Here is a 27,930-nt window from a genome sequence, read left to right as displayed (position 1 = left end):
TATTATTATTATTTTTGTAGTTGTAGAAACCTTTGGGATCAGGACATGTCCACCTAACGTCTCTGCTTCGGCGGCTCTTTTCAGTCTCATTTGTCGTCATGTGGTAAATGCAGGAAGCCGGTGGTGGTGGGGGGGGGGGAGCATGCTCGTTGCAACTTGCTACATTTGTGGGAGCCTAGACGGGTGGATGGTGGCTCGACGGGACGTCAGCGCCGACGTCCAGATTCGATGCTCACGTGTCGTTGCTCACCAGAGTGAAAATTTGTGCTGGAAGGTAAAAAGAAATAAAAATGGAGCGAGTTAATTATAGAAACAGGTCATTAGCGAGACAAAAGTTTCAGCGAAAAGGTCATTTGTGGAACTGTCGCGGCTTGGAATTGAAGCGGATTTACTGTATGTGGGACAGTCGATGTGATGTGACACAATCTCCTTTCGTCAATGGATGCTACCGCTTCGTGTTTGCTTTCAATATTTAGCTTGTAGCAGACATTCACATTTCACTATGGCGTCCCTGATTCACAAGTGAAAAGGATGCTTTAATCCTCTCTTCTTTCATCTAGAACTGCTTCGTGCAACAAAGAGGGCGCAGAAAAGTGCTAAAGATTGAATGTTATTTAGTTTTCTTTTTTGGTTTTGACTTCAAGATGGCGCCGCAAGATTGGCTGCCTTTACAGCAGCTCCTGTATTTTATTTTTCTACTTCTTCCTTTCCGTTCCTCTTCCTGTCATCACTTTGCTGCTGTGAAATGTAAATTCTCCCACTGCGAGACAAATAAAGGCTAATTCCAATCCAATCGGGCATTACACGAATAATATTTTGACGCCCGTGGCGCAATACTTACAACCCATTAAGTTATTATTGTTTTTCTTGTCGTTTTCAGGAAGCTGGCTGAAGGATTCCAAATGGTTCTCCAGGCTGTCCTGCCGGGTATTTTCTTGGACCGCATCCACCTCACCTTCTTTTGGCTCGGGGCTTGGCGTCTCTGGATCAGGACTCTGAATGCTGGTTATGAAAAACGAAGGCAATTTGCAATGAGTCAGTCAACAGAATGAGACGATAATCCCTAAATTATGATGTCGATATTCAGTGGAAGGACCACACCTGTTATCAGAGGTGATATTTGTTAGCGAGCTGCTCATATCGTCCCTGCTTCTGTCCTCCTCAAAGGAGTTTACAATCTCCACATGCTGGATTTCAGCATGGAGGTCCGAAATCACTGCCTTCTGCTTCTCACACAGCTGTGAAAAAAAAAAACAAACAATACAAAAACATCAAATCATATAATTTTCAAACACGGAATTGACCGCTGTGAGGTGTTGAAGCTCCTCTGTTATCAATGGAGAAATCCACAAGGATAGAAACATTTTTGGGCAAGATGAGTGGTTCAAGTGAAGATCCCTGTGGGACACCATATCTCAGTGTTGTTAGTTTCACCAAGGCGGTCTTATAAAATGATTTATTCAGGATCCACAATGGATAAGCTATGGATTCATTATTTTTGAAGGAACGCTAACTGCAAAATATCGGCGGTATTACCTCATCTCCCGTGTCGTTGCTCTTAGTTTGCGGCAAAGGTCCACTTTGTGTTGTCATTTCCCTGTCACGCCATGCGTCTTCAGAGTGTAAATCGTTCAATACCGGCGGCATCGTAAAGGGCTCGTCTTTGCTAAATGAATGCGAGCGGGAGAGGGCTTCTCTCCTTTTCTCCCGTTGCGACGACGCCTCTTGGTGTCTCCGCATTCTCTCCATTTGCTCCTCCACGCTCATTCGAGGTCGCCCCACCTCTCTCTCGATGTAGCCAAATTGGTCTCCTAGTGAGCTCCTGGGACGATCCTGCCGAGAGCCAAACACAGACTTGTGGTATTGTATTTTCCAGTGTATAAGGCGCACCGGAGTATAAGTGGCTAGCTGTCTAGCTAGCTATCTGTTGGCTATCTACTAGCTGGCTCGCTAGCTTTCTATCTGTGTATTTTAGTGACATTCAGTGCATTAGCTAACTAACTATCTAGCTATCTAGCTAGCTGGCCATATAGCTATCTAGGTGGCCAGCTATCTAGCGAGCTATCTGTTGGTTATCTATTAGCTATCTACTAGTTGGCTAGCTGGGGTTACGCAATACTTATTCTACAGGGGCCAGGGTCATGTTTTGATAAAAATGAAGGCTTTTGGGTGTGCTTTATACAACCGAAAATACACTAACCAAATCCCGGATATATTGTATACTGGCTTAAACTCAGAAGCAAAACGTACCGATCTGGATTCGGGCTTTTTGGTCTTCCTCAGAGTGACGTAGGAGGCAATCGTCGTGGACTCCGGGGGGCTCATGGGAGATTTGGTTCTCGGGGGAACAATACCCACCGGGTAGAGGGGTACGCCTACTGCGTGAAATTAGACGTTTCATCGAAAATAATCAGTCACAGGTATAAAAAAAAATGTATCAGGGAGTATTTTAGTACCTTTAGCGGCGACAGTATCGATATTCTCAGCAGTCGTGTCATTTTTGTCCTTGTCCTCATTGTTGACTTCGTCCACTTCCTCTTTGACGGTGGTCAATTCGGGTTCGCTCTTGTACAAGCGATAATCCGGACCTTGCTGTGCGGTAAAGTGGTTGGGAAACATAACGTGTAAGTAAGACAGTCGTCACATGTAGCATTAAAATAAAGAAATAGCATCGCATGCTAACAGGGTGGACTGATTGAGAATATGCACCCAAAAAAAAAAAAAAAAAAATCAGTTCACTTGAAATGGCTCGGAACATTCAACTAAGGGTGTGAAACGAAGTGGAGACGTGAAAAGACGACACCGAATGCCAAACGACAAAGATGTTGATAAGATGGAAGCAAGCTGTGGCCATTTTTCCGTTTGCGCTTACACTGTGCGCGCCGTTCCGCGAGCCGGCTTTGCGGTCCTCGGGACGTTGTGTGTAAGGTGGCAGGCGGCTGCTGGAGTTTGGGTGGTGGTGGTGCGAGGGCATGTGAGGGGGGTGCTCGGAGGAATAGTAGTAGTGCGGAAGAGGCGGACGTGGCGGAACGGGTGTTCCCGTCTTGATAGGACTGAGTGGCAACAATGACGCTGCCTGTTAAAAGTTAACACAGCCGGTCTCATTTCAAGAAAGTGCATCGTGACACTTGGCTGAGTAACTAACATGCAAGACGGAGAGTGTGGGGGGGGGGTGCACTGTCGTTGTTAATACTTCTAGTTTCTGACTGCATTAAAAAAACAGATGTGTGTGAGTTTGCGCAAAATTCCACATAAACGTTCCGTGACCAAATAAATGTCCTTTTAAACTCATTCGCTGCCATTCCCGAATTTATTTGTGAATTAGTGTAACAAAATATCTGGACCTAGTCCGAGAATGGATCAATGGGTATTTATAGTCATTCCCAGTTCAAAATTTAAATGTAAAACACACCACGGAATTGAATTAGCTAGCTAGCTGGATCCTAACGCGCAGTTCCAATTGCCTATGACAGACAGGCTAACAACACTAGAATTTCTGAAATAGTGTCACAAAATATCTGGAACCAAAAAATATAACTAGATTGACTCGCATATATTCTTGATCATCTGCAAAAAATATCGCTGCAGCATGCTTAACTCATTCACTGCCATTGACAAAGTTATTCGGGAATTGAAAATATGTCGTAGAGCGCCATTCCCGAATTTGTTCGGGTTTTTGGTTTGTCTTGTGGGGGTGCTGATAAAGCGCTGGTCAGATGTCTGGCAATGTTATTTCTTTTGCACAAGAGGGCAGCATTTCCCCTTTGTCCATGTTAGCGTTTTAGCTTCAGTTGTGTTTAAAGCGCTATATAAATCAATCTGTAATGTATTGTATTTTGTACAGTCACCCCCATTTCAAGCTCATATAACTCCAGACTCATATAACTTAGGAATTAACCTTTTTTTCCTGATGAAAGAAGGGAGTCTAAGGTTTTTTAACGACACATTTTTGCACATTGTCTGGTAATGAATGAGTTAATGTATTTGTATTTATTTTTTTGCAACAACAACCAGATTGCAAAGCGTTTCTTCTAACCCGCCATACAAATAAACTCTTCTAATCGTAATTAAGGTTACAAAAAAGGTTAGAAAGTGCTAATGCAGAAGCTTACCTCATTCTTTTGTTGGCTGGATAGTGGCTTGGAATCAGAAAAACCTGTGAAGAAAAAAACTCAGTGTGAAAATAACCGCACGTGTATGCATATTTTTTGTTTTAATTGTAATCGCTTTATTCTGTAATTGCCACAGGACAACAAAACAGGCGATTAACTAATACTCACCGTCGATGCTGCGCTGCGGTTTATTTTTACTCAGCGCCTCCATCACATCTTGAATCCGCCACAGTTCCTTCTGGATCTCGATGTGCCGCTGACTGGGAGGCTCAGTCTGAAGATACACACACTGTAAAAACGTCTGTGTGTGTGTGTGGGTCGGTGTGTGTGTGTGTGTCACCTGTGGACTGCCTAAGACTTCCAGCTGCTCCAGTAGATTTGACTTTGCCACAGTCACGTCTCCCTCCAACCTGTCATACTCCCTCCACGAGCGATCCAGCTCCTGAAATTTACTCCGTGAGACCCGCAGTTTCTCAACTCAACTTCCGACCAAGTATTTCATGACGTCTGCTCACCGTATTGACTCTGGAAAGTTCTCTGCAGGTGCTGAGTAAGCCATTTTGGAGCACGTCCCTCTGTTGGACCAGATTTTGGGTGGCTGTGGTGTTGGGATCAGTCTGGTCACTTAATTCCTGACTGGCAGAGAGCAACGCTGTCTCCAGAGTATGCTGAGGATGGACAAATAAATATTGAGAGACATAGTTTGACTGAAACGTCACCCCCTCAACTCCACAAAAAATATATAATAATAATAAAATAAATAAAATAAACAATAAAGAAGCAATAATAAAGAAATAATGCTGAGAATTGACAAATAAATATGGAGAGACATCCCCCAGCCCCCCAAAAATAAAATAATAATAATAATAAATACATAAAACAAATAAAGAATAATTAAAAAAATAATTCTGAGAAGGGACAAATAAACATTGAGGGTCATAGTTTGACTGAAATGTCACTCCTCAACAAAAAAATAAATAAATACAATAAATAAATACAATAAAAATTAATAAAGAAATAATGCTGAGAATGGACCAATAAATATTGAGAGACAGTTTAACTGAAACGTCACCACCCAACCAAAAATAAAATAACTAAATAATGATAATAATAATAATATAAAATAAAATAATCGTAAAATAAAAAATAAAATGAAGAAACAGAAATAGTAGAGAAATAGTAAAAATAAATCATGAATACAAATAAAAAAATAATACATAAATAATAAATACTACTAATATATAATTTTTTTACCTTCTCTCTGTGAAGTTGCTGTATTTTCTCCTCTTGCATCCTCACCAACTTATCCTGCTCACAAAATCTGCTCAACTTGGTCTGGCAAAGCAAATCAGAACAGTTGCTTATAAAACAAAATATATATATACATATGCTGCCGCTCAAACGAAACACGGTTTGCCTTACATCAATGTCATTGCCGGGTTGGATGATAGAAGAGTCTTTGTACTCATCTGGGGTGATCTGGGAGGAAACACAAACATGAAAGTATAACATGAAAGGTTGCATGAATGTCAAATCGAGCAGGGAAATTAAAAAAAGAATCCATTCACGTGATGAAAAGCGTGTACACCATGGAGAGCATTGAAGACACGGATGAGGAAATGGGAAAATCCATGACTGTGTAGTATTGAACTCCAAGCCATGTTCAACTCAACAGCAAGCAGCCGGTGGGATAAATCAAAAAGCCACGTCGAAAAAAATGATTCATCATGACGCTGCCTCCTTTTGTGAACGTGACCGACTGACTGACGACATCCAAAATGGACACGGATACAACGTCACGTCGGATACAAAAGGCAAAATCTGGCTTGAGTCAACCGTCTGAGAAAAAGGCGGACGGCTGCTTTGCCGAATCTCAATTTGACTGACTGAACGAACGGTGACTCAAGCTCAAACCTGCCTGAAATCTTACTTGCTGGTAGAGTTGCGGCCGTGGTGCCGAGTTCTCGATCATAGTGTGAATCATGAAGATAAGGGGCTCGTTCTCCTTTTTCTAGCGGAGCGTTAAGGAAGGCAGAACAAAAAACAACACGTTTCAAGCTGCTAAAAGTACTTTAAATTGTTTACCAAAGTGCCGTTTGAGGAGATGAAGGAAATTCACTGCAAAACATTGTCATAAAAATGTGGACAAGTTACCAAAAGGCCCACTTGGGATAGGTCACAACATCCTGGTCATGATGCCCAACATTCATGTCAAACATTCGCGTTGGACTAAATTTGGCAATACCGATAAATATTAAAAAAAAAAAAAAGACCCTTGGGGATTGCCGAAAGGTCGAGCCCGGAATGGGGCATAACCCCAGAAGTTGAAAAAAAAAAAACAGAGTGAGAGAGTGAAGACACAGAAGAAATCACATCTGGCGCCCAATGTGGGTATTATGGCAATTTGCTATACAAACACATTGAGTTTCTTCAGTTGTCATCTGTACTTCTTTGAAGGTGTCAGACGGTTCCCTCCTCATCCAAAAAGCTTCGTCAGCGAGCTAAAGTTGTGCTGGTAACTCTGGCTGTTTTAAGGTGTCATTTAGACCGTGCTTATAACAGACTTCTCAGGTCATTACCACATAGGCTTAGTCATGCTAACGAGCTGATACCAGAGCTAATGGGGCAATCAGAGCCAGGCATCACTTTCAGGTAATGAGACGGAGTGTTGAAGTCGGTCGCTATACATTTAAGTGACTCGCAGTCACATCAATTAGTTCTAAACCGACTCAAACAGAAGGTCAGTTTGTCCTCACCTGGTTTTCCAGGTAAACAAGGTTCCTCTGAAGATGATGAGACAGAACATCAGTCTGCAGTGGCAGCGGGGAAAAAAAGGAAAGAGGAAAAAGAAGCAGAAAGCCAGCTCTGTTTGATAAAGAGGGAGTCGATTGAATGTCTCATTCGGGAAGGAAGAAATGAAAAGAGGGGGTTTTTCTTCAGAAAGAAATTCAAATGCACTGTGACGGTCTAATTAAAAAAAAAAAATAGATGACCAGAAATGATAAAGGCATATCCAATCCAATCCAATCAAAGGCATCGGATAACCTCACTCGGAATCTTGTCAACGTTTCTTATTGCAATTTTAGAACGCTTCCTACAAGCGGAATTTTTGTTTGCACATGTTCAACTTTTCAACCCGACAGCTCTATTTAAAGTGCTTCAAGATGAGGTTGATTCAAATTTGCGAGAATTCATCAAGAATCTGGATGCAGAAACAACACACAAAAAAACTACAGGAGAAATATAGTGAAGAAATTAGTGAGCGGTTTCAATGAAATAATTAAGTTGGAACAACTTTATGATATGATAATATTAAGCAGAGTCAATACCACCTATTGCAAACTGATACCAGGATGAATATTCAGAGATATCACTAGTATGATTGGTAAGTTTTGTTGGCTGGTATCGGCATCATAGAACCGCGAAATATACATATGTGGAGATATGTCTTTGTGGACACATTCATGCGAATATGTACGGATATTCATGCTCACAAAACAAATGCACACAGTCCATCACAAGTGCCACCCAGAAAAAAAAAAAAAAAAAAAAAAATAAAAATCACCAACCATAAATCTCAGAAAATTATCACAATGCTTCCAACATGAAATTGATTTTGGTATTTAACTCATTCGCAGCCGTTCCCGAATATATTCGGGAATTGAAAAGCGTGACATGGAGCGCCTTTCACGGGTTTTGTTTTTTTCTTACGGGGGTGTCGATAAATCGCTGGTCAGACCCCTGGCAGTGTTTTTGCCCTTCCACGAGGGGGCTGCATTTGCCCTTTGTCCATGTTCGCGCTTTGTTACAACTTCAGCTGTTGTTAAAGCACCATATAAATCAATATGTATTGTATTTTGTACAGCCGACCCAATTTCAAGCTCAGATAAGTCCAAACCCATGTAACTTAGGAATTAACTCTTTTTTTTCTGATGAAAGATGATAGTCCCATGCTGAATTGAATGTTTATGTCGTCCTAAAACTCAATATTCTGTGTGTCCTGCGATTTGAGTGAAAATGACAAAAAAAACCCTGGCACTGGAGTGGCCACATTTTTTTGCACATTGCCTGGCGGCGAATGAGTTAAAATAAAATAATAATCATAATGAGCCAAATTCAATTTCATTCCGAGTGAACAGCAAGCAACCCGAAGCCGCATGCATCCCGCTGGTATGCAAGGTTTGGCACCGCAACACCAAAACACCTCTCAATTCCATGCCCATACGCTCAGTGCTGACCTTGGGGTTGGGCCCCTCTATTCCCAGGGCCATTAGCTGGGATAACGTGTGCTCCCGCAAGCTGTTGAGCTCAGCTTGCTGTCGGCGGAGCTTGATGAGCATCAGTGTCAGTTCCTCAGGCTACGTGAAGTATCACACAAGAGGAAAAATGAGCCGCTACATTGAAAACAAAATAACCGTCCCCGGGTCAAGTGAGCGGATGCCTCACAAAATGTGTTTAATTTCATATGCTCAAAGATGACAGACCAAGTGGAACGGTGAAAAGAATGCCGTCGGCCATTCTGTGATGAAGGATGTCTAATGGTTCCGAAAGCCAAAATGGAAAAGGTTTGGCTTCACCGTGAGTGTCTGAAAGAAGATCTATAAGACTCACCGTTTTGCCTTGAAGCGATTGAGAGGTAATGGGCTGCGAAGGGACCCCGGTTGCCAACGTACGGCGATCAAGTGTGCTTCTTAACTGATGGAAGGGGGGAAAAAAATGACTTGTGTGAGTGAATATTCTCTCAATTCAAAAATAAGGCAAGACGATTTGACCATCCTTTACCTTGGCATGATGTGTCCTGTGCAGACGATCAAGCGTCCCGTCTTCTCTTACGACCGGCGATGGGATTTCGGCGTGGGAGTTGCCGGCGTTGGAAACGCTTTGCTTGCGGGGTGGTGGCAGCGTGTTGTAGAGGGCTAACGTTCCGTGGGATGGCGAAGTGGGGATGGAGTGGACCGCCGCGTGTTCTGATATGCTGCCCATTGTCTTGGTGCTGGGAAGGGTGCCATAATGTCCTATTGGAAAAAAAAATATATATATATATATATATATATAAATAGATGAATAAATGAATAAATAAATAAATACAAATAAATAAATGAAATGACCAGAGTATTTTGCTCATGGATGGGCTAATGATTTAAGATGAGGAAATTAGACAGAAATGTATTTTTACTATTATAATTATTATTATTATTATTGTCATAAATAAATAAAAATAAACATAAATACATGAATAAACAGATAAACATAAGACACACAAATAAATAAATAATAATATTTTGCTGAGGGATGTGCCAATAATTAAATGAATAATAAATTAGATACATTATTAATTAAATACATAAGTGATTAAATGATGTATAAATAAATGGCTGCATAAATAAAGTGATGAATGAATAAATAAACATGTACATAAATGAATAAACGCTTTAACACACACACAAAAAAATGAATAAACACCTAAACACACACACTAAATAAATAATAAATAAATGAATAAACACCTTAACACACAAATAAATAAAAAAATTAAAAAAAACAAATCAATAAATACATAAATAAGTTACCCGTAAATAAATAAATGAAAATTCCCAAACACACAACAAATAAGTAAGTAGGTAAGAAAGTAAGTAAGTAAGTAAGTAAGTAAGTAAGTAAATAAAATGAGCAAAGAGTATTTTGGTTAGGGACGGGCCAATGATTTAAAATGACAAGGAAATTACCCATATAGGACAATGTGTAATAAAAAAAATCAATAATTCCAAGTTTGCCTGAAAGCACCGCGGCGATTTCACCCCCCACCCGCTACCTGTCGGTAGAGCCAGACTTTGCCTGGAGGAGGCCTGCCTCTGCTGCCACTCGTAGAGCTGCCACATGGTGTCGTCCCTCATCGACCTCCTTTTCTCCGGAGCGGCGACCGTGCTGGTGGAGGCAGGTCGAAGGGCACGATCGTACGTGGAACCCGCCACGCTGCAGATGCTGTCTGGCCTCATCACGCTGTTCCGGGGTAACGTACGGTAGCCTTCTGGGTATCTGGGTACGAGCTGGGGATGGTGGCTGGGCATGTTGCGGGGTAACGTCTGGTAGGATGAAACGCTGCGGGGACAAAATGGCTTTTAGTAGCTCACTTTTAACATTGAATTTACAGTCACATTACACCCACGCGATGATTCAGAGATTTCAGGAAAAGGGGGCTCAGGGACAGAGTTTTACTCCCTGCGTTGTTGACTAAATGGTAGCTAAACGCCATCCTCTCCGGAGATGCACTTCAAAAGCGACGCAAAAAGCTCTTAGCTCCCCGCTGGACCAAAGAGGCCAGAACAAGGACGAAGGACTGTGCAATTTAGAGTAATGAGGGAGAAAAGCTTTTAAGAAGCTTGAGGGAGGAGCACAAGATGAGCCGTTGTCACGGTTACATTTACTCATTCGCTGCCATTCCCGAATTTATTCAGGTTTTGTTTATTTTGACGATAAAGCGCTGGTCAGACCTCTGGCAACGTTTTATCCCTTCCGCAAGGGGGCAGCATTTGCCTTTTTGTCCATCTTAGCGCTTTGTGACATCTTCAGCTGTTGTTAAAACGCTATATCAATCAATATGTCTTGTATTTTGTACACCCGCCCCCATTTTAAGCACAGATAACTCCAGACTCATATAACTTAGGAATTAACCCTTTTTTTCCTCATGAAAGAAGAGAGTCCAAGGTTTCTTACGGGTAATTTAACGTTCATGTAGTGTAGTCCTAACACTCAATATTCTGTTGATCCTGAAATTTGAGTGACAATGACAATAAACCTGGCACTGTAGCGGACACATTTTTGCACATCGTCTGGCAGTGAATTAGTTAAAAAAGAAAATAATAATTATAATAACAATAAATACTTTCGGGTCTGAATTTCTTCGTTGCTTCATTGGGCATTTTTTGGGAATATTAAACACTTATTTTCACTCAATTCAAGTAATGACGTTGAATGGGCCGAGTCTTCTTACCTTCTGTCCTCATCTGTCCGAGTTCTGCGAGTCACGTGATCCAACTGCTGGGGGGAATTGGTTCTGGCCAACCCTCTATTTTCTGATTCCGGAACCGGAGTAGCGGAAAGTCTTGCCTGTCTTTCGTTTTCTGACGGTAAGTCACCTGTGTGGTCTACTGGTCCCGAGCCGTTTACCTTGCGGGAAGCCGACATGGCCGGCTGGAGTTTGACGTTACTTATTTTTCCGTGAGACGCTTCCGCACCGGCGGGATCGTGCTGGAAGCGGCGTTTATCCCCATGACAAAGCGTGGCGTACTTTTCCAAATCTCTGAGAGTCGCGTATCGATCTTCTTGCCTGAGCGTGCTGTATTTGCGAACGTCCTTCAACGTGTGATATTTATCCGTAAGTTGCAACGTTCCGTATGTCCCGCTTTGCGTCTCCTTTAACGAAAGCTGCCTCCTCACTTCCCTTTGAGGGACGTATTTGGGTGTCTCTTTTATGAGAGTGGACGGGAGTCCCATTTGGAGAAACGTGGCGTCGTCCTTTGACAATGTATCACCAAGTCTTTCTTCCGTTGACGTTTTTTTCCGTATGGAACACGCATCGGCGTCTTTGCTAACGCAGTATTTTTCGCCGTCCTTTTGGAGCGTGTACTTTTCGCCGCCCTTGTGCAAGAGATATTTCTCGCCGTCCTTTTGCAGCACGTAGCTCACGCAGTCTTGTTTAAGGCAATATCGGCCGCCATCTTTTCGCAAGGTGTAGTATTCGCGCTCCTTTTCGCCGCGTAGTCTGTCTGCGTCCCTCAGACGTTTCTCGTCGCTTCGAGATAAGGAGTGTTGACGCGTCGGCACGCGATTGCGCTCGTTGTTTTGGATCTCTGGTCGGCTGAAGACTCGGTTGTTCAATATGTTGTTCAACTCCGGAGGTGCCGGTTGATCAACTTTCAACTTGTCCAACCTGTGATTATAATTATTATTTTTATACAGTCGCCGATGTAAGTTTGCGATTTTTGCTTCCGTGATGATGACAAAATCAATATGACATAAAGACTCACGTGTCTATCTGCGGACATTTCCCCGCCGAGTTTTTGACAGCTCCACCGTGGACGAGGGCGGCGTCTGTCATGACTTTCATCCAAGACTCCATTTCTTTGGCTGTATCGGTGCAGAAATAGTACGTCCTCATATTGGGGTGAGTGGCCTAGCGGGGGAGAGAGATGAAAAGAGACAACAAAAGAGAAGCAGGGATGAGATGAAGTCATGATGACATTTTGGCTAACAGTGTGTTAAGGCTCCTTTAATACCACTTTAAATATTGGACTGTCAAGATCTTATAAAATCTGTTACCATCATACAGTGTGTTGACTTTTGACAAGACTATTTATATATGTATTTATTTATGCATTTATTTATGCATTTAGGTATGCATTTAGGTATTTATTTGTATATTTATTTGTGTATTTATTTATGCATTTAGGTATGCATTTAGGTATTTATTTGTATATTTGTGTATTTATTTTTGTATTTTTTGGTGCATGTATTTGTGCATGTATTTGTGCATGTATTTGTGCATTTATTTGTGTATTTATGCGTGCATGTGTTTATTTATTTGTGTATTTATGCATGTATTTATTCATGTATACATTTATGTGTTTGTGTGTTTATTTGTGTAGTTATTAGTGTATATATACTACTGTATTTACGAGTAATATTTATGAGTGTATTTATGTATGTGTTTCCGTACTTATTTATTTATGTATTTATAATCTATTTATTTATGTTTATTTGTGTGTTCGTGTAATTATTAGTGCATTTATTAGTGTATGTATTAGTGTATGTAATAGTGTATTTATGTACGTATTTATGTACGTATTCATGTACGTATTTATGTATTTACTTATTCATCTATTTATTTCTGTGTTTATTTGTGTTTATTAGCGTATTTATTAGTGTATGTATTAGTGTATTTATGTATGTACGTATTTATTTATGCATTTATTTACGTATTCATTTATGTATCCGTCCATCTATCAATCTATTTATTTATTTAGTCATTTATATATCTATTTATTTATTACCTTAAAGGCATATTTTCTGCTGATGTGGTCATCCACTGACAGCATGGAGATGTGAAAGCTTGGGAGCAGTATACTACCCAAGATGCTGTCTTCTTTTTCGTCTGCAACACATTATTGACAATAAAATAAAAATCATGAAAAAAAAAAATAATAATAATAATTATTATAGTAATAAATGTTATGTGAGACTTCAGGCTTACCGCGGTAGTAATAAAGGCACATGTCCGACAGAACAAACCACCTCTTCTTCCATAGCTTCATGCCTGTACTGTCCTGAGTGGGGGGTCAAAGTTCACAGAAAAACAAAAATCAATGGTTACAGGTTTTTTTTTTTGTTTTTTTTAATCCCTCTGCTACCGTCTTTCATTCCTTCCTCTATATTGATCTCAGATTTGTCGAGTAACCAAATGGAGGTTTGCATGTCTCATTCCTTTTTCCAATACAGTTTGTCCCTCTGGATGTCCGGCCTCAAAAGGAGGTTTGGATTTATGGCGAGACAGATGAGTTTTTGTCGGCGAGAGGGCAATTTGTTGACAGGTTTATAAGGCAGGGAGTGAAGGTTTGACGGTGGGGAATTACAGCCGGGTTTTGACAGAATGACAGCCAAAAGTGAGTGAGAGCAAAAGCGCGGACAATATAATAAAGTCAAAATAACTCACACTACATTTGATTGCAGTCAATGAACTAAAAATAAAGCTGATCCTTTTTTTATTTTAAGACTTGGCGCAATGTGAAATGTTCGGACCTGTTTGTAAAGCCAGCTGCTTTTGACCACCGGGGCATTGATGTTTCTCTTGATGGAATTGGACCTCTTGCCAAAGTTGTGAACTTTTTTGGAAGACCTCGAGGGCTGTTGGAATCGAAAATCAACGCTGACGCCTTCACAAAAAAAACAAACTGAAATAACATCAAATGTTCTCTGCGATGACCGGGAAGGATACTGACCCGCGTGAACGAAGAGGAGTGAGTCAAAGTGGCGGCAGGGCTCCCGGTAAAGTTACTGTTGTCTGAGCCGCCGGTGTAGTTGGACGCTTCGCTCATGGTGCTCATGGGACGTTCCTTTTGACTACCGCTATTTTCCTGCTCGGGCTTTGGAGCTGTCCTGCCGCGAGGTAATGAGACACAGACAAATACATATTTGACCTCCCACGAGACAGAAAAATAAACAAGTCGTACTCGTTCATGGACTGAAAAATTGCAATGGTGACGAGCATTACATTAAACGGTCCGTCATCTATGTCTGAATGAGCAAGAGGGAGATGAGGAAAATGAGGAATGGGCCAAGGATTTAAAATGACATGGAAATTAGCCATAAAGGACAATATGTGTAAATACCAGGCGTTATGCAAGTGCATCCCGCCGACCGTTTAGCATTCAACTGATTCATCTTGATTAAAAAGCCGAAGGCCAAACTACCCTTTCTGTAATTATCTGGGCTTTATTACCTGGTCTCAGACTCTAGGGGCTTGTCGGGACGGACAAGCTTTCCATATTTCACACTAAAAGCACAGGAGGAAGACATGATGACAAAATAATAAGGATGCAAAAACCAAATGTGATTTCGTCAAAAAAATAAAATAAAAAAAAACATGATGATGAATGACATAAAATACCACGAGGGTGAATACATAAAATAACGAAAAGAAGATAACTATTGGTGGTTTCCTATATTAAATTAATGCAGTCAGGCGACTTACTGTTCATTCACGACAAAGATACAGTTATCCTGGGAGGGAGCTCCAGATACGGGGTGCTTACACATCACCTTTCGCTCATTGTGACTGGAAAAGGAATGAAAAAAAAAAAAGTTTCAATAAATGTCAATCTCTGTATATAACAGTTGAAAAACACAAGACACTCACAAAAGGGCGTGCATAAAAAAAAAGAGACTGTGCTTGTAAAATACTCCACTTGCAACCATAAATCCATCCCTGGATTAATTTTGGAACACCATACCACACAAACATACAAACCCATCCCTTAAACGATGGACATTTTTGTCACTTGTTGTGCAGTTAGCGATAAGCAAACATTAGCATCGCCTGCCTGCTTCGGAGAATATTAAACACTCATGTTTGAATTACATAAATGTGCATCAATGTGAAAATTGAGGGGCGGTGGTACAAGTGGGCGTTATCATTAGATATGTAGCGCACGCAAATAGGTCAAGAAGGTGACTCAGATTTTTTTTGTAGTGGCACCGCCGATGACATCATCTGTATTCAAGTGCGATGCTGACAGCCGCTGTCAGGAAACAACACCTCGGAATGAAGCGGCTGAAACAACAGAGGCTACTCATCGCGAGCTAATATAAATACGCCTTGGCAACAGGCTAGTTTCGTCCATTGTGCACAAGAGTATCATCTGATATTAAAAAAAAAAAGGGAGCGTCAGAATTTGAACTCACCCGATGAATAGCAGAAGAAGAAAGACAATCGAGCCAGGAGGATGGCAGCCCTGTGCATGAGCTTTTCCACTGAGTGCTCGTGCAAGTCGCCGCTCAAAAGCACTCACTGCGTTTCTCTCCCCTAATCAGCTATTCGCTAACATGCTACGATTCAGATGTGTCAAAGTAGACGAGTATGACGGGCTGGAAGGAAGCTACCAAGCGAGCTAAATTTTGACAACTGGTCCACTTGGACTTTTGCTTAGCAGATCAACAAACACTATCTTGGGTAAAATATGTAAAAAATAATTTGAGGAGTGTATGGTGTTTAATTTTACACTCTAAAAACTGCCGGCTAACCCACCACTGAGTCGAAAAGGGTCTGAGTGCATTCCATTGAGGACTTGACCCCCCTATCACCAAATGGGAGCCCCGCAAAGATTCACAATGGCAAATAAAAAGATGAAAATGCAGAGACAGGTAATCTCCGCATCTATCGAGGAGAAAAAAATAAAAGACGCGGCGCGCCGTGATGCGCCCGCCCGCTACCGTCGTCCTGCTTCAGGCGGCAGTTGTCATGGTTACCCATCTGCAGACGCAAATGCATGTTGCCTCGAGCGCACACATCAACCGGAATGCCCACACACTCTCACGGTTGGGTTAACCCATATAAACACGCACGCGGGTTGATAAACAGTCGATAGTGTAGTACATAAAGTCAATTGCAATAAACATTTTGCCATTGAGAAATACTCCCGCTCACCTACAAATACCCAATCCTTAAAAAAGGCTAATACTTCATGAGATTAGGTTAGTATTCGCAATCAGCATAAAAAATCTGAAAAAAATCAAGCTGATCTAAATGGATGTAGCTTTGGGAATGGAAATTTACAATGGTGATTTTTTTTTAATGTAAAACTAAATGAACAGCTGTAAGAATACGACCCCCCCCCGTCCCATCCCTCCATAAAATCTTTCAACCTTATGATGCATTGTTGCAATTGTATTTGACTCAATCCTGAATATTTTTGTGAAAAAAATGATTTAACGCTCTTGAACATAGCCCAGTAAGATTATAATTATGTTGTGATGAAAAGGCTATTTTATTTTATATTACAAATGTCATAATGAATCAATTGTTTTACTATTAACAAAACACCATATCACAGTTTGATTATAATTACGTGGGGATGAAAACTTATAACAAAAGGTTAATTATAAATTTATATTTTGTAATTGGTTTATATTCATCATTTTATCTCTGGTTTTATTCATGTGCTTGTTTTGTTATTGAAAAGCGTCCATGAGAGCTTTGAAAGGCACTTATAAATAAAATATATTATTATTATGTTTTAATATAATTCTGATTAGTATTATGATTATGATGACTATGATTATTACTATTATTATTATTAATAAAATTAAACCAAAATTCAAAATATAGCTGACAATATTACGTTGGTGATTTAGTGCCCTCTTGTGGACATTGACTAACATGACAACGAGCCATAAAAATGGAAATAATGGATGGACAGTCAGTACTCCTCTCTATGTATTCCAAAAATGACACGAAAGGGGAGTTAAAGTATTTAAATCGCCCCCCCATGTGACACATTTATGACATATATAAATTGATTGTCCTCCTCTGACCTCCCTAAAGCCGCATGGAAGCACTGAGAAAAACAATGCAAACGGTGAATCAACTGCAAAGCCTCAAATTAAGTTGAATTCATATTTAAATGATGATTTTAGAATCAACTAAAAAAAAACGCTGAAAGACAGGAAATAAATGGATAATCAGCGCGTGTGATGTATTGAAGTCGAGTGTACAGACTTGATTCGAAGCTGCAAATAAAAGAAGACAGAAAAAGTCTCCGTCTCCTGGCCCTGGTCCCAAGAGATCATTGCGATCAAAGCCGGATGTGATACAAGCGCGCCAGGAACATGCCGAGTTATCCCGCTCCACCCAAACGCCCACAGAATATTAAGTTTTAGGACTGCATAAACATTTAATTTAGCATAATAAACCGAAGACTCTTCTTTCATCAGAAAAAATAGTTAATTCCTAAGTTATATGCATTTGGAGTTATCTGATCTTGAAATGGGGGTGGCAGTACAAAATACAATACATATTGATTTATATAGCGCTTTAACATCAGCTGAAGCTGTAACAAAGTGCTAACATGGACAAATGCTGCCCCCTGGTGGAAGGGAAAAAGATTGCCAGAGGTCTGACCAGCACTTTATCTGCAAAAAAACAAAAACAAAACGGCGGTCCAAGTCATACTTTTCAATTCCCGAATAAATTCGGGAATGGCAACAAATGAGTTAACCTTGATGCTGTTTTTTTTTTCATTTTATTTTGAAATCCTTCAACTTTTGTGTTTTATTATCAGGCATTAAAAAAACTATTACTTTTTTTTTTTTTAAGAAACGCAGGATCCAATAAATCCTATTGTTTTGGTAATTATTTTAAACTTCACACTTTTGTTGTCTTTTTTTATCAAACGCTTAAAGGCTCAATATGAATGAATGTCATTTAAATAAAATAAAAATAGAATAAAGTCAAGAAAACTACTAGGCCGTTGTGGCGTTAATGCTAGGAAGGGAATGCTTCCATTTTCAGACTCGGACATAGCGCTAGCAGCCAGGACTAAAACATATTCCCAACGCGCTGATGTTTACACTGAAAACAGATTAAGATTGCCCTTGTCTTTGTTCTTGTCCTTGTCTTCTCTCTACAAGGAAGGGGGGGGGGGGGGGGTAGCCACACTGACCCATGAGAGGGGAAATCGACTTGGTCTCTCATCTAAGCAGAGAGAAGGCATCACGTCCCTTTTGATCAATTTGCCTCCCAAATTTGTATGACAAGTGACATTCTCAGGGATTTAAATACAAAATGGCGGCGCCGATGCCATTGCGACAAATAATGAGCTTGTGCCGTTTATTTTGTGTCGGGCGGGATGAGTGATAGCTTCCTGCATGGCTCTGGGGGCGGATTGGGGAGGGGGGCAATCGGATCACATGGATTTTTCTAAGGGCCTGGACATAGTTGGAGGCTTTAGCTGCTGGATGCTGCAATTGATCGAGAGGCTTGGAAAAAAAAAAGAGGGCCGCAGCGGTTCAGACGCTGCAGAATGCCGTTTAGGAAAAAGTGCAGCAGGTAGCGGGTTAGCCCGCGGTAAGCCGCCGGGCTTTTGAAGGCTTTACGCTATAAATAAGACGCAAGGAGGTTCGAATGCTAGTTCATTTCCACCAGATGTTATTAGATCCAATTGGCTTATTATTATTTTTTCTTCACGCTGATATTAATGACCAATCCAGATCCGCAAAAGCTCTCTCCGTGGTCATGCAACAACCCTCTTTGCATCGCTATTACGCAGCAAGAAGTACCTGGCACAGACAATTGAAAGACAATAAATGTTAATGCGACATTTTTTGCAGCATATTACACATAAACAGTACTCATGTCAAGCAATTTTAAGTATGCTGCAGTGATATTTTTTGCAGATGATCAAGAATATATGCGAGTCAGTCTAGTTATATACAGTATTAGGTCCAGATAATTTTGTTACACTAATTCAGAAATTCTGGTGTTCTTAGCCTGTCAAAAGGCAATTGGTATCATGCATTAGCATCCAGCTAGCTAGCACATTTACGTTAATTCCGTGGTGCGTTTTAGTTTGCAAATTAAATAGTATAATTTTATTTATGGTTTTATTGTTCTGGTGTTTTTTTCTTTTGTTCTTTATGTTTGTAAAGTGTCCTCGGGTGCTTTGGAAGGCGCTTGAAAATTAACTATTTCACTGCCAGACAATGTGCAAAAATTGTCACTCGAATTCCAGGACCCACAGAATATTGAATTTTAGAACTACAAAAACATTCAATTTAGCATAAGAAACCTTAAAATCTCTTCTTTCATCACAAAAAAAGAGTTAATTCCTAAGGTATATGGGTCTGGAGTCATCTGAGCTTGACTATAAACATCCATCGGTCCATTCTCGGACTTTAAAAGTGACCCAGTTGTCGCTTCGCAAGCCTAAAACTATCACATATTTAGAATTTCATAATTACAAATTCATATCACAGCCTTTCAAAACCTTCCAATGTGCGCTTCGCTAACGGATATAATCCATCCTGCGGAGCCACAAAAATTCTTTCTCCCGTGTATTCTTGTCACCGTATACCAGACCCCTTCCAGCCAATAAAGCAGAAATAACATTACGGCGTAAATGGGCACTAGTGGTGGTTAGACACCTATCTGCTGAGCCCAGAGGGAGACCGCTGCTGCTTTACTGTCTAGCTAACTTCATCTGATTTATAGCTTGGATCTGCAACGCGGGTGGGGGTAGTCCTCCTTGAACATAATACAATAAACGATTAGCTTCGCATCATCCGCCGGCAGTGTGGGGGACACCAAGTCCTGGCATGGAAAAGAAATATAAAATGATTTCATACCTTTGTTATTCTGACAACAGAAACCACAAAAAATAAAAAAAAAAAAAATAAAAAAAAATAATAATAAAAATAAAATAATAATAATAAAGTTGAGTTTGGTCATCCATCTGCTGCTTTTAAGTCCATCGTCATAAACTAAGTCTAATCCTCCCATTGATTCCAAAGAAGGATCACCACAAAATCCTATTCATGTTGTCCATTTGTTTCTTTATGCTAGCAAGCTCGCATGTACAAATACACGGGCAACACAATGCCAAAACGGATTTACGGGTGCATTTAGCTCAACTCCTCAAAACCAGATTGAAAACACCGCAAACGCCAAATCAGTCGCTGGACTGGATCATGGGAATTAATTTTTTTCTTCCAAAACTTGGCAGGGCCTAGAACAGACCCCCCCCCCCCCCCTGATCATTGTAATCCTGGCCAGACTCGCTAGTAGATTATCTATTCACTCTGCAAAATCGGGCAAAGGAAGAAGGAAATCTCACATTTACCCTGCTTGTCGTCTGCTCCAGAGAGGAGATGAGAACAAATAGTGTGTTTTGGATTTGGGTAAAGAAAAAAAAGATAAATAAGATCTCAGTCATTACCATATTTTTTTTTTTTTTTTTGCAAGCTCACCACAAGACCGCTTACATCACTCGTGACAGTCAATTCAAAACCGCATAAACCAAGATTTTGAGGACTTGGCGGGCGTCAATTCCATCGTGGTTTTCTTATTTCTACGCCGCAGCTGTTTGGTCATGTCGTTTTTCTGCTGTGGCCGATGAGGTTGACAAGGGCCGCCTTGTTAAGGCCACTAAACTTCTGTATGATTCTATGGGCCGAAGTCATCCCCCCGAAGGCATCCCGCCGCGCACAAATGATTAGCAGCTCGAGCACGGATGAAGAAAGCATCTCGTAGTTGCGAGAACTAATGCGAATCGCACGACTCATTGGCCGCCGACACTTGGTACGTACAGAGCAGTAATATGTTTCAATTTGGTACGCTGGGGGGGAGGCAGAGAATCTTACTCAGCAATGGGGTTTTTCTTCCCTGATCGGTTCTGAGTGGACATTTGACGTCGTTTTGAACATACGCTGATGTTTGTTGCGACTATCACAAAATGGACCTTTGTATATCTTGCCAACATCTGGCAGGTGTTATATTCTAAGAATGAGCCAAATTTTCAACCAGTGACTCTCGATTTAGAAACTCAACTCGAAAAAAAAAACAACAGTTACAACAATGGTGTCAAACTCAAGGCCCAAGGGCCAAATCTGGCCCATCACATCATTTTATTCGGCCCACTAAAGAAATCAGTCATGCTTGTTAAAGTCCGAACCAACATTTCAAATTGTCTAAACTACAATAAGTCATTATTTTTTTACTTACTGACTAAATTTGAAAACTAGTTACTCATTCATTTGTTGTGCGCTCTATATGAAATATGTGGAGGAAATTAAACATTCTAATGACTTCCTCAAATTCATAATGGCTTCCGAGAGGAAACCATAATTACAATGGGGCCCGCGGCAAAAAAAAAAAAGATTTGAAATCAAAATTGTCATTGAAATAAATCAATACTATCAATCTCTCAGATTCAATTTTTAAAAAATGAACATAATCCTCACAGAGGGTGGCTTTAAGGATTTACGGCTGTGCCGCTCTGTTGTACTGCATTAACACTGGCAAAGATTCCTCTTCCGTGGGATTTTTTTGTTCCCCCTTAAACCTAAATTAATCTCCAAAGCTTGACGGGCCAACTTCATCAATCAGTGGTACGACTTGCGCGACTGCAGTGTTAACATCTGGGGTGGGATACGCTATGGACTTCCAGAAGGATGCAAGAGAATTTTCAGCAGGCTATCCGAAACCCAAAACGTTCAATAGCTGCAGCCCTAAATTGATGTGCGGAGCGTGTGACAAGCCGCCACATCACGCCTCAGAGACTTGATATGTTAATTTATGAATCCTCCCGGCTTTTACTTTCCTTCGTGGGAGGTTGCTAGCGATGGTGTAAACGGCACCGTGGCCAAATGTGACTCTTGTTTTCTTTTAAGGTGACGACATTTTTAAATATGCGGTTAGCATATAAAGAGCGTACAGTGGCGGACACTAGAGCGGTCCTAACAGAAGGTTGCATCAAGAAATCACGTCGGGGTCACCAGTGTAGAGGTCAGAAAGGAGCACACACGACTGACTGTAGACACATTGTTATTTTCCACTGATAACAAGTGGGTCCGAAAAATCATGAGAAAGTGCGCTAAAACAACCTTAACCTAAAAACGCCCCCTGCTGAGTGAGAGGCATGGTCCTGCTACAGTACGATCATATCAGGATTAGGTTTAGATCGCTTGGGTAAAAGACAAAATATCACATTGTAACAACTGGGAATTTTTGGTTGGACGGTTAGCATAGCCTGATACATCTGAATGTATCCCACGTTGTGGTTCCAGTGGGGGTGGGAACCCGTGCACCGTTTTAATGAGTTGTTGATTCGTTGATCTGTACATAGTGTGCCAGAATCAGCTGCTGTTTCTGCAGCGAAAGCGCCGCCATTGTTTCCCTGACACGAGGGATAAACAGACTAGATTAGTGTCAGTTGGTTTATTTTGTAAGACTCCCTAAGTATCCGTTAGCATCTACACACCAATATTTACAGTCCTCCCAAACGATGTGTCAGATCGACCCGTTTTCGGACACTGTGTCAGTTTTCGCCTGTACGCAATCCGAATGTGTTAAATATGAGGCCGTGTGCAAAAAAAAAAAAAGAGCCAGAATGGGCCAAAAGAAACAACCAACTCATCTTCCTGCTTCCAGTCGCCTCACCCTTGGACTCAAGTGGTCTCATCGCAAATCACACTCGAGACACCTTCAGTGCCTCGCAGACGTTGGGAATTTACAACCCTTGTGTGTATCTTGCTCACAAGGTTGGTATCAGGGTCATTACAATCCATTTTTGGAAAGCATTCCCCTCCCCTACTGTGATTTTTATTTTTTTTTATCGTACTTGAGGAAGAAGCGACATAACGTGTCCATCGCTTGAAGAACGACAACACGGGTTCGCTACAAAACTTTCCAGTGCGTAAGAACCACTCTCGTAAGGCGCTTGAGGTCGAGAGAAATAATTTAGCCGCACGAAGCTTCAAACAAGTGCAAGTGCTTTAAAAAAAAACATCTTGGCAGCCTAAACAGTTTGCCGTGAACGACCTTGGGAAAGACACGGTGCGCTAAGTCAACAAGAAAACCGAATGCGGAATGTTTAACACCGCCCCTGGCTAGTTATCACTACTTTCCAGATTGGCACAGCCTCGAGCATATTTCTATAATCAAGATCAGGATTCGACAAATCAAACACTAAATTTGGGATCCGATGGGAATCACTGAGTCTCGACTGTGTCTGCTTACGAAATGAGAAAACCACCCCAAAGCAGGCAAAAAGTAAAAATTCCTTATCGGTACTCTCGACCCACATTTTCATCTAGATCGCTCCCAATAGTACTTTTATTTTTCCTCCAGCAACAAAATCCAACAGTGTTTTGCAACAGATCTGTCAATCACTCCTTTAACTCATTCCCTGGCAGACAATGTGCAAAAATGTGTCCATTCCAGTGCCAGGGTTTTTGTCATTTTCACTCAAATTGCAGGACCCACAGTATATTAAGTTTTAGGACTACATAAACATTCAATTCAGCAGAAGAAACCTTCTTTCATCCAAAAAAAATAGTTAATTCCTATGTTTTATGGGTCTGGAGTTATCTGAGCTTGAAATGGGGGCGGCTATACAAAATACAATACATATTGATTTATATAACGCTTTAACAACAGCTGAAACTGGTACAAAGCGCTAACATGGACAAAAGGCAAATGCTGCCCCGTCGTGGAAGGGAAAAAAAACATTGCCAGTGGTCTGACCAGCGCTTTATCGGCACCCAAGCATGAAAAAAAAAAAAAAAAAAAAAAAAAAGGAAAGAAATTCGTGAATATTTTAATGCCATTTATGTCATTTGCGATGCGTCTTCATCGAGTTGAGAATCCCCCTGAGGTCAGAAATTTTCCCGGTTGGATTTCCATTATTCCCAAAAAAATGTTTTGGGAGGCAACAAAAATGTGAGATTGAACCACATTTCAATTTCCACACAGCAGGCGACACAAAAATTGGTCACAGTGCCCTTATCTTTGACACGCCGATAGCGCCTAAGCGCTCGACGCCTTAAGTTAGCCTCATGTTTCTTTTTCTTTCTACAAAAGCATCCGATTGACGTCTGAAGAATACGCCCGTGTTCAAATTGCATAACAAAAAGACTTTGCTTATCACCTAAGCACTTTCACGCTTACATAATCGCCTCAATGCTAAACAAGTTGCGATGGTGTCAGTCATGCTGAAACTTTACGGCAAAACTCTCCAAAGGAAAAAAAAAAAACATCTCTGACATTTTCACAGCCTGTCACATTCTAGAAGTGATGTTTCCATTATTTATTTATTTATGTTACATATTCCCTTTACCTGTCCGTGTGCATGCATGCCTTTGTGCACTCTACGTGGATTCATTACATACCACCTTGCTGCGGTGCTATTTTTAGAGCAACTATATTAGCTCGCCATATGTGTCAGCTGCGGTTCTCAAAATGGCTACACATCACTAGTCAGGAAAGCCCGCCAACAAATGAACCCATCGCCATTCCCGAAAACAGAGAGAAAGGTTATTTTGCTGTCAAACAGGTCCGATAAATATACATGTAAATTCTCATGGGACGCTAGAACAAGGCCTAGTAAGGAAGCACGCAGACGTTTGCACAAACGCTGCACACCAACAAGTAGAGCCTGTTCAGCTCATCCGAAGATCTGACTCACACTCACTTGACAAACATGGCTTCAACTGACAGCCCGGGCGACTCACCCTATTGGACGACATTTCCAAAACTAGCCTAAAACACCTTTCATGGGGGGTTGTCAAAAACGTTAACTGTCATCCTCTAGCTCTGGTATGTTTCAGCAAAAAGGAATTTTGGGGACACAATGAGTGATTTGTTTTCATTTGTTTACGTGTATATGTCGACATTGTACACACACGTGGATTGTAGTCATGAGAATATTGAACTGAACAGATAGTCTTTTGGCCTTTAACTGCAACAACTCGATTTCTATTACAGTGATACATCAGCTTACGAACTTAATCAGTTCCCAGAAATTGTGTAAGGCAAAAAGTTCGTCTGCCAAACATTTATTTCCCATAAGAAACCATTAAAAATGAGAATAATCCGTTCCCAGGTCCCCATAAAACGTAATTTCCTACTACATAAGCCTTAAAACCTCCACAGAATTTATTTTATGTATAATAAATGTGCTATTGTGTTGTAATTAAAGAAATAAACTGTACTATATAATAAAGTCATTTTATTTACCTTTGAGCTAAGGTGTCCGTAAGATGAGGTATTACACACAATGACAAATTATCCATTTTGTTGAAGGGTGTGATCATTTTTTGCAAACGGGGTTACGCTTTTATGAAACTTTGCTACCGACATGCTACTCTAAGCTTGTTTATGAGATTTTCCATAAACAAGACCATCTATGGAGTGGGGAATGCAGTTTTTTTCCAAAAGGGAAATTGTTAGCATTTATTTGTCATTAGTTTTTAAAGAAAAATATATCGAGGAACTACGGTTCATATTTTTTTATGCACGTATCAAGGGGGTAACCTCAGACAGCCTTCAAGATCGGCAGACAAAGAGAAGGCAGTGTTCATTCACAGGGGAATGGCAAACGGTCATGTATTCCGCCGGCATGGCAGCGAGGGGGGCTCGGTGGGTGGTGAGATATCTGCTTTTGCCTATTAAACAAAGCAGCTCCTCGCCGCCACTGCATACGTGCCTCATTCATCATTCTCGGGGATCCCAACTTACTTGATAAAGCAGCGAGCGCCTTCAAATGTGTAGCCTTCCTCCCATCCTGTTGGTAAATCTGAAAAGGCAGTAGGGGAGGGTAGGGGGATACGACAGATGAGTGTTACAGTTGTGCAGGGGGGGGTGAGCTCACACATATACATACATACCAACACACTCGCATGTGATGCAGCGTCGGGGGCGATAAAGACCTCATTTGGTGTGTGTTTCCACAATTCGGCACCCACTATTCCCAATCCTTCATCATATTTTCCCCCTGGCGGGGCATAATATCCAGCTGTTTCCCTCATTACCCTACAGATGTGCGTTTGACTTTGCCATAATGTTACCCGCTTGGAAGATTTATTGACAAAAATGCATTTTTTTCCTCCTAAAGGGCATTGCAGTGGGAATTCGCTACATCAGCCTCAAACCTACGTGACGGAACTTTTAAAAAAGTGTGTTGCAAAGTGGCCAGGTGGATGAAAAAAGGGGAAACGCCGTAGAAGAAGAGGCTTGTTGCTTTGCTGCAGAGGTATTCACTCAACTTCTCCTCGTCGCTAGTAGCTACCACGAGCTTGCGTTTTATCAGGAGATAGTGGGGAAAACAATGACTTACCCGGAGTTTTTCTGTGCCCTGTTATTATAGCTTCTCCGGTAACGGGTTGCAACCAGGTTGTACTCTTGGCTTCTTCGCTGTTAACAGAATAGAAAACGGAGGGGGAAATGGTGATGATGAAGAAAAAAAAAACGAGATGACTGAATAACCGGGAGCATCTATAAATCCTTGTATCCACGCGATATTTACTTGATGAAGAATATACGTCCATCCTGGGTGACACCGTAACTCCAAGAAGAAGACGGAAGACAGGAGAGCCAGTCCGGTTTAGGATCCGCCGCCATGTCTAGCCGAAAAGCTTCCAGAGCTGCGGGTGACTTCACACTCCAACAGAGGGCTGGGGTGCGCGCGTCCGCGTCAAACCAACAGGCGAGAACGCGCCTTGGAAGACACACACAGGCAACAGCAGCAGAATACGACTTCTGCCAAATGTCAGGAGGCGGGGCCCCTTTTTCCCTTCAAAATTACGTAAGATTTAAGTTGTGCTTGGAGAGTTGACGCCTTTCAATAAATAACGACTCTCCGAAAGTATGCGAGTCGATTAAAGAGAAAGCCGTGGCGGTTGACAACCGCGAGGCGCATACAAGTGAAATCATTCAGAGAGCAAATAAATTAAAACACGAGAATAATGGCCTTTTTATAGATAAACATGACTTTGTTACTTTTCTCTAACCGGCGTGAATAAAATGGCTCCAAGTATTGTTGGTATAGTGTTGTTGACGTTCTGTACAGCTCCCCCACACATAGTAAAAGGGAAAGTCGTGTCATTTTCTTTCTTGACAAAATAATATGAGCCTTTAACTGCACAAACACAGTATATTGATGTATATTATGTGAGTTGAATATGAAATAAAAGGCAAAATCCACCTGTTACAATTCATCACAGTCGGCGGCCATTTTGACGTCACCTGAAAATGACGTCACAATTGCGCCGGAATTGCAGGTAACGACCAGTGACTTTTGGTCATGTGACAAAACAGCGTCGCATTTTCAAGAATTTAAATAAAAACAGCTCACAAACTTTCTTGAAAACAATTTTAATTTCAAATAAGTTGTAATGAAATAAAAAACTGACGATAAAGATAAAAATACTGTATTAAACTACTGTATTATTATGCAGCTGTTCACCGCAATGCCTGATTTAAATTGTCTCAAAATAAATATGAAATATACATTTTATTTTTGAAATGTATTATTTTACTACAATATGATTTTTTTTTCAACAAACCAGACAGCACACCTCAGTCAGTCCAATTTAAAGCATATCTCCAGTAGGTAGCAGACCTAACTAATCCTCAAGCCCCCTCTTTCAGCCCTAATGCAGTCTAATAACCAAGCTAATGCTCAGTAATGAGTGGCTCATTTTGAAAGAACTGTCTGTCAAGAGGATGGCATATCGTAGAGTCTGTCCTCTCCGATCAGAGCACTGTGTTCAG

General features: G+C 41.0%; 1 protein-coding gene across 11 annotated transcripts; it reads right to left on the bottom strand.

Moving 5' to 3' along the window:
• Positions 1 to 25: 25 nt before the first annotated feature.
• LOC148881680 (pleckstrin homology domain-containing family A member 5-like) lies at positions 26 to 26,875 on the bottom strand. Of its 11 annotated transcripts, none has more exons than XM_088988696.1 (30): positions 26,684 to 26,875; positions 26,495 to 26,571; positions 25,897 to 25,954; positions 14,860 to 14,943; positions 14,608 to 14,661; positions 14,108 to 14,264; positions 13,908 to 14,012; positions 13,363 to 13,435; positions 13,163 to 13,263; positions 12,140 to 12,285; positions 11,104 to 12,042; positions 9,925 to 10,211; positions 8,895 to 9,127; positions 8,724 to 8,807; positions 8,351 to 8,470; positions 6,869 to 6,922; positions 6,043 to 6,123; positions 5,535 to 5,591; positions 5,367 to 5,447; positions 4,628 to 4,780; positions 4,453 to 4,554; positions 4,281 to 4,386; positions 4,113 to 4,156; positions 2,873 to 3,076; positions 2,457 to 2,592; positions 2,251 to 2,378; positions 1,537 to 1,833; positions 1,102 to 1,238; positions 842 to 1,002; positions 26 to 267 (listed from the first exon to the last, which is right to left on the bottom strand). In XM_088988696.1, exons 1-30 carry the CDS (start codon positions 26,776 to 26,778, stop codon positions 233 to 235), a joined length of 4,389 nt encoding a protein of 1,462 aa, XP_088844822.1. In that variant the 5' UTR covers positions 26,779 to 26,875; the 3' UTR covers positions 26 to 232. The 11 variants fall into 11 exon arrangements, with proteins under 11 accessions (XP_088844822.1, XP_088844823.1, XP_088844830.1 ...); XM_088988697.1 differs by having other exon boundaries at positions 2,251 to 2,375; XM_088988704.1 differs by lacking the exon at positions 2,873 to 3,076.
• Between the last annotated feature and the right edge of the window lie 1,055 nt (positions 26,876 to 27,930).

This window comes from Hippocampus bargibanti, linkage group LG22 (assembly GCF_051943395.1).
Source record: "Hippocampus bargibanti isolate YZ-2025 linkage group LG22, ASM5194339v1, whole genome shotgun sequence".
In the NCBI taxonomy this organism is placed as follows: domain Eukaryota; kingdom Metazoa; phylum Chordata; class Actinopteri; order Syngnathiformes; family Syngnathidae; genus Hippocampus; species Hippocampus bargibanti.
This window is presented reverse-complemented; position numbering and strand designations above follow the sequence as displayed.

Coding starts and splice junctions, on each gene's coding strand:
- LOC148881680 (XM_088988696.1), bottom strand. CDS start 26,778: ATGGCGGCGGATCCTAAACCGGACTGGCTCTCCTGTCTTCCGTCTTCT. Junction 8,471..8,723: donor AATCGCTTCAAGGCAAAACG/GTGAGTCTTATA, acceptor TACTTCACGTAG/CCTGAGGAACTGACACTGAT. Junction 4,555..4,627: donor AACTTTCCAGAGTCAATACG/GTGAGCAGACGT, acceptor AGTAAATTTCAG/GAGCTGGATCGCTCGTGGAG.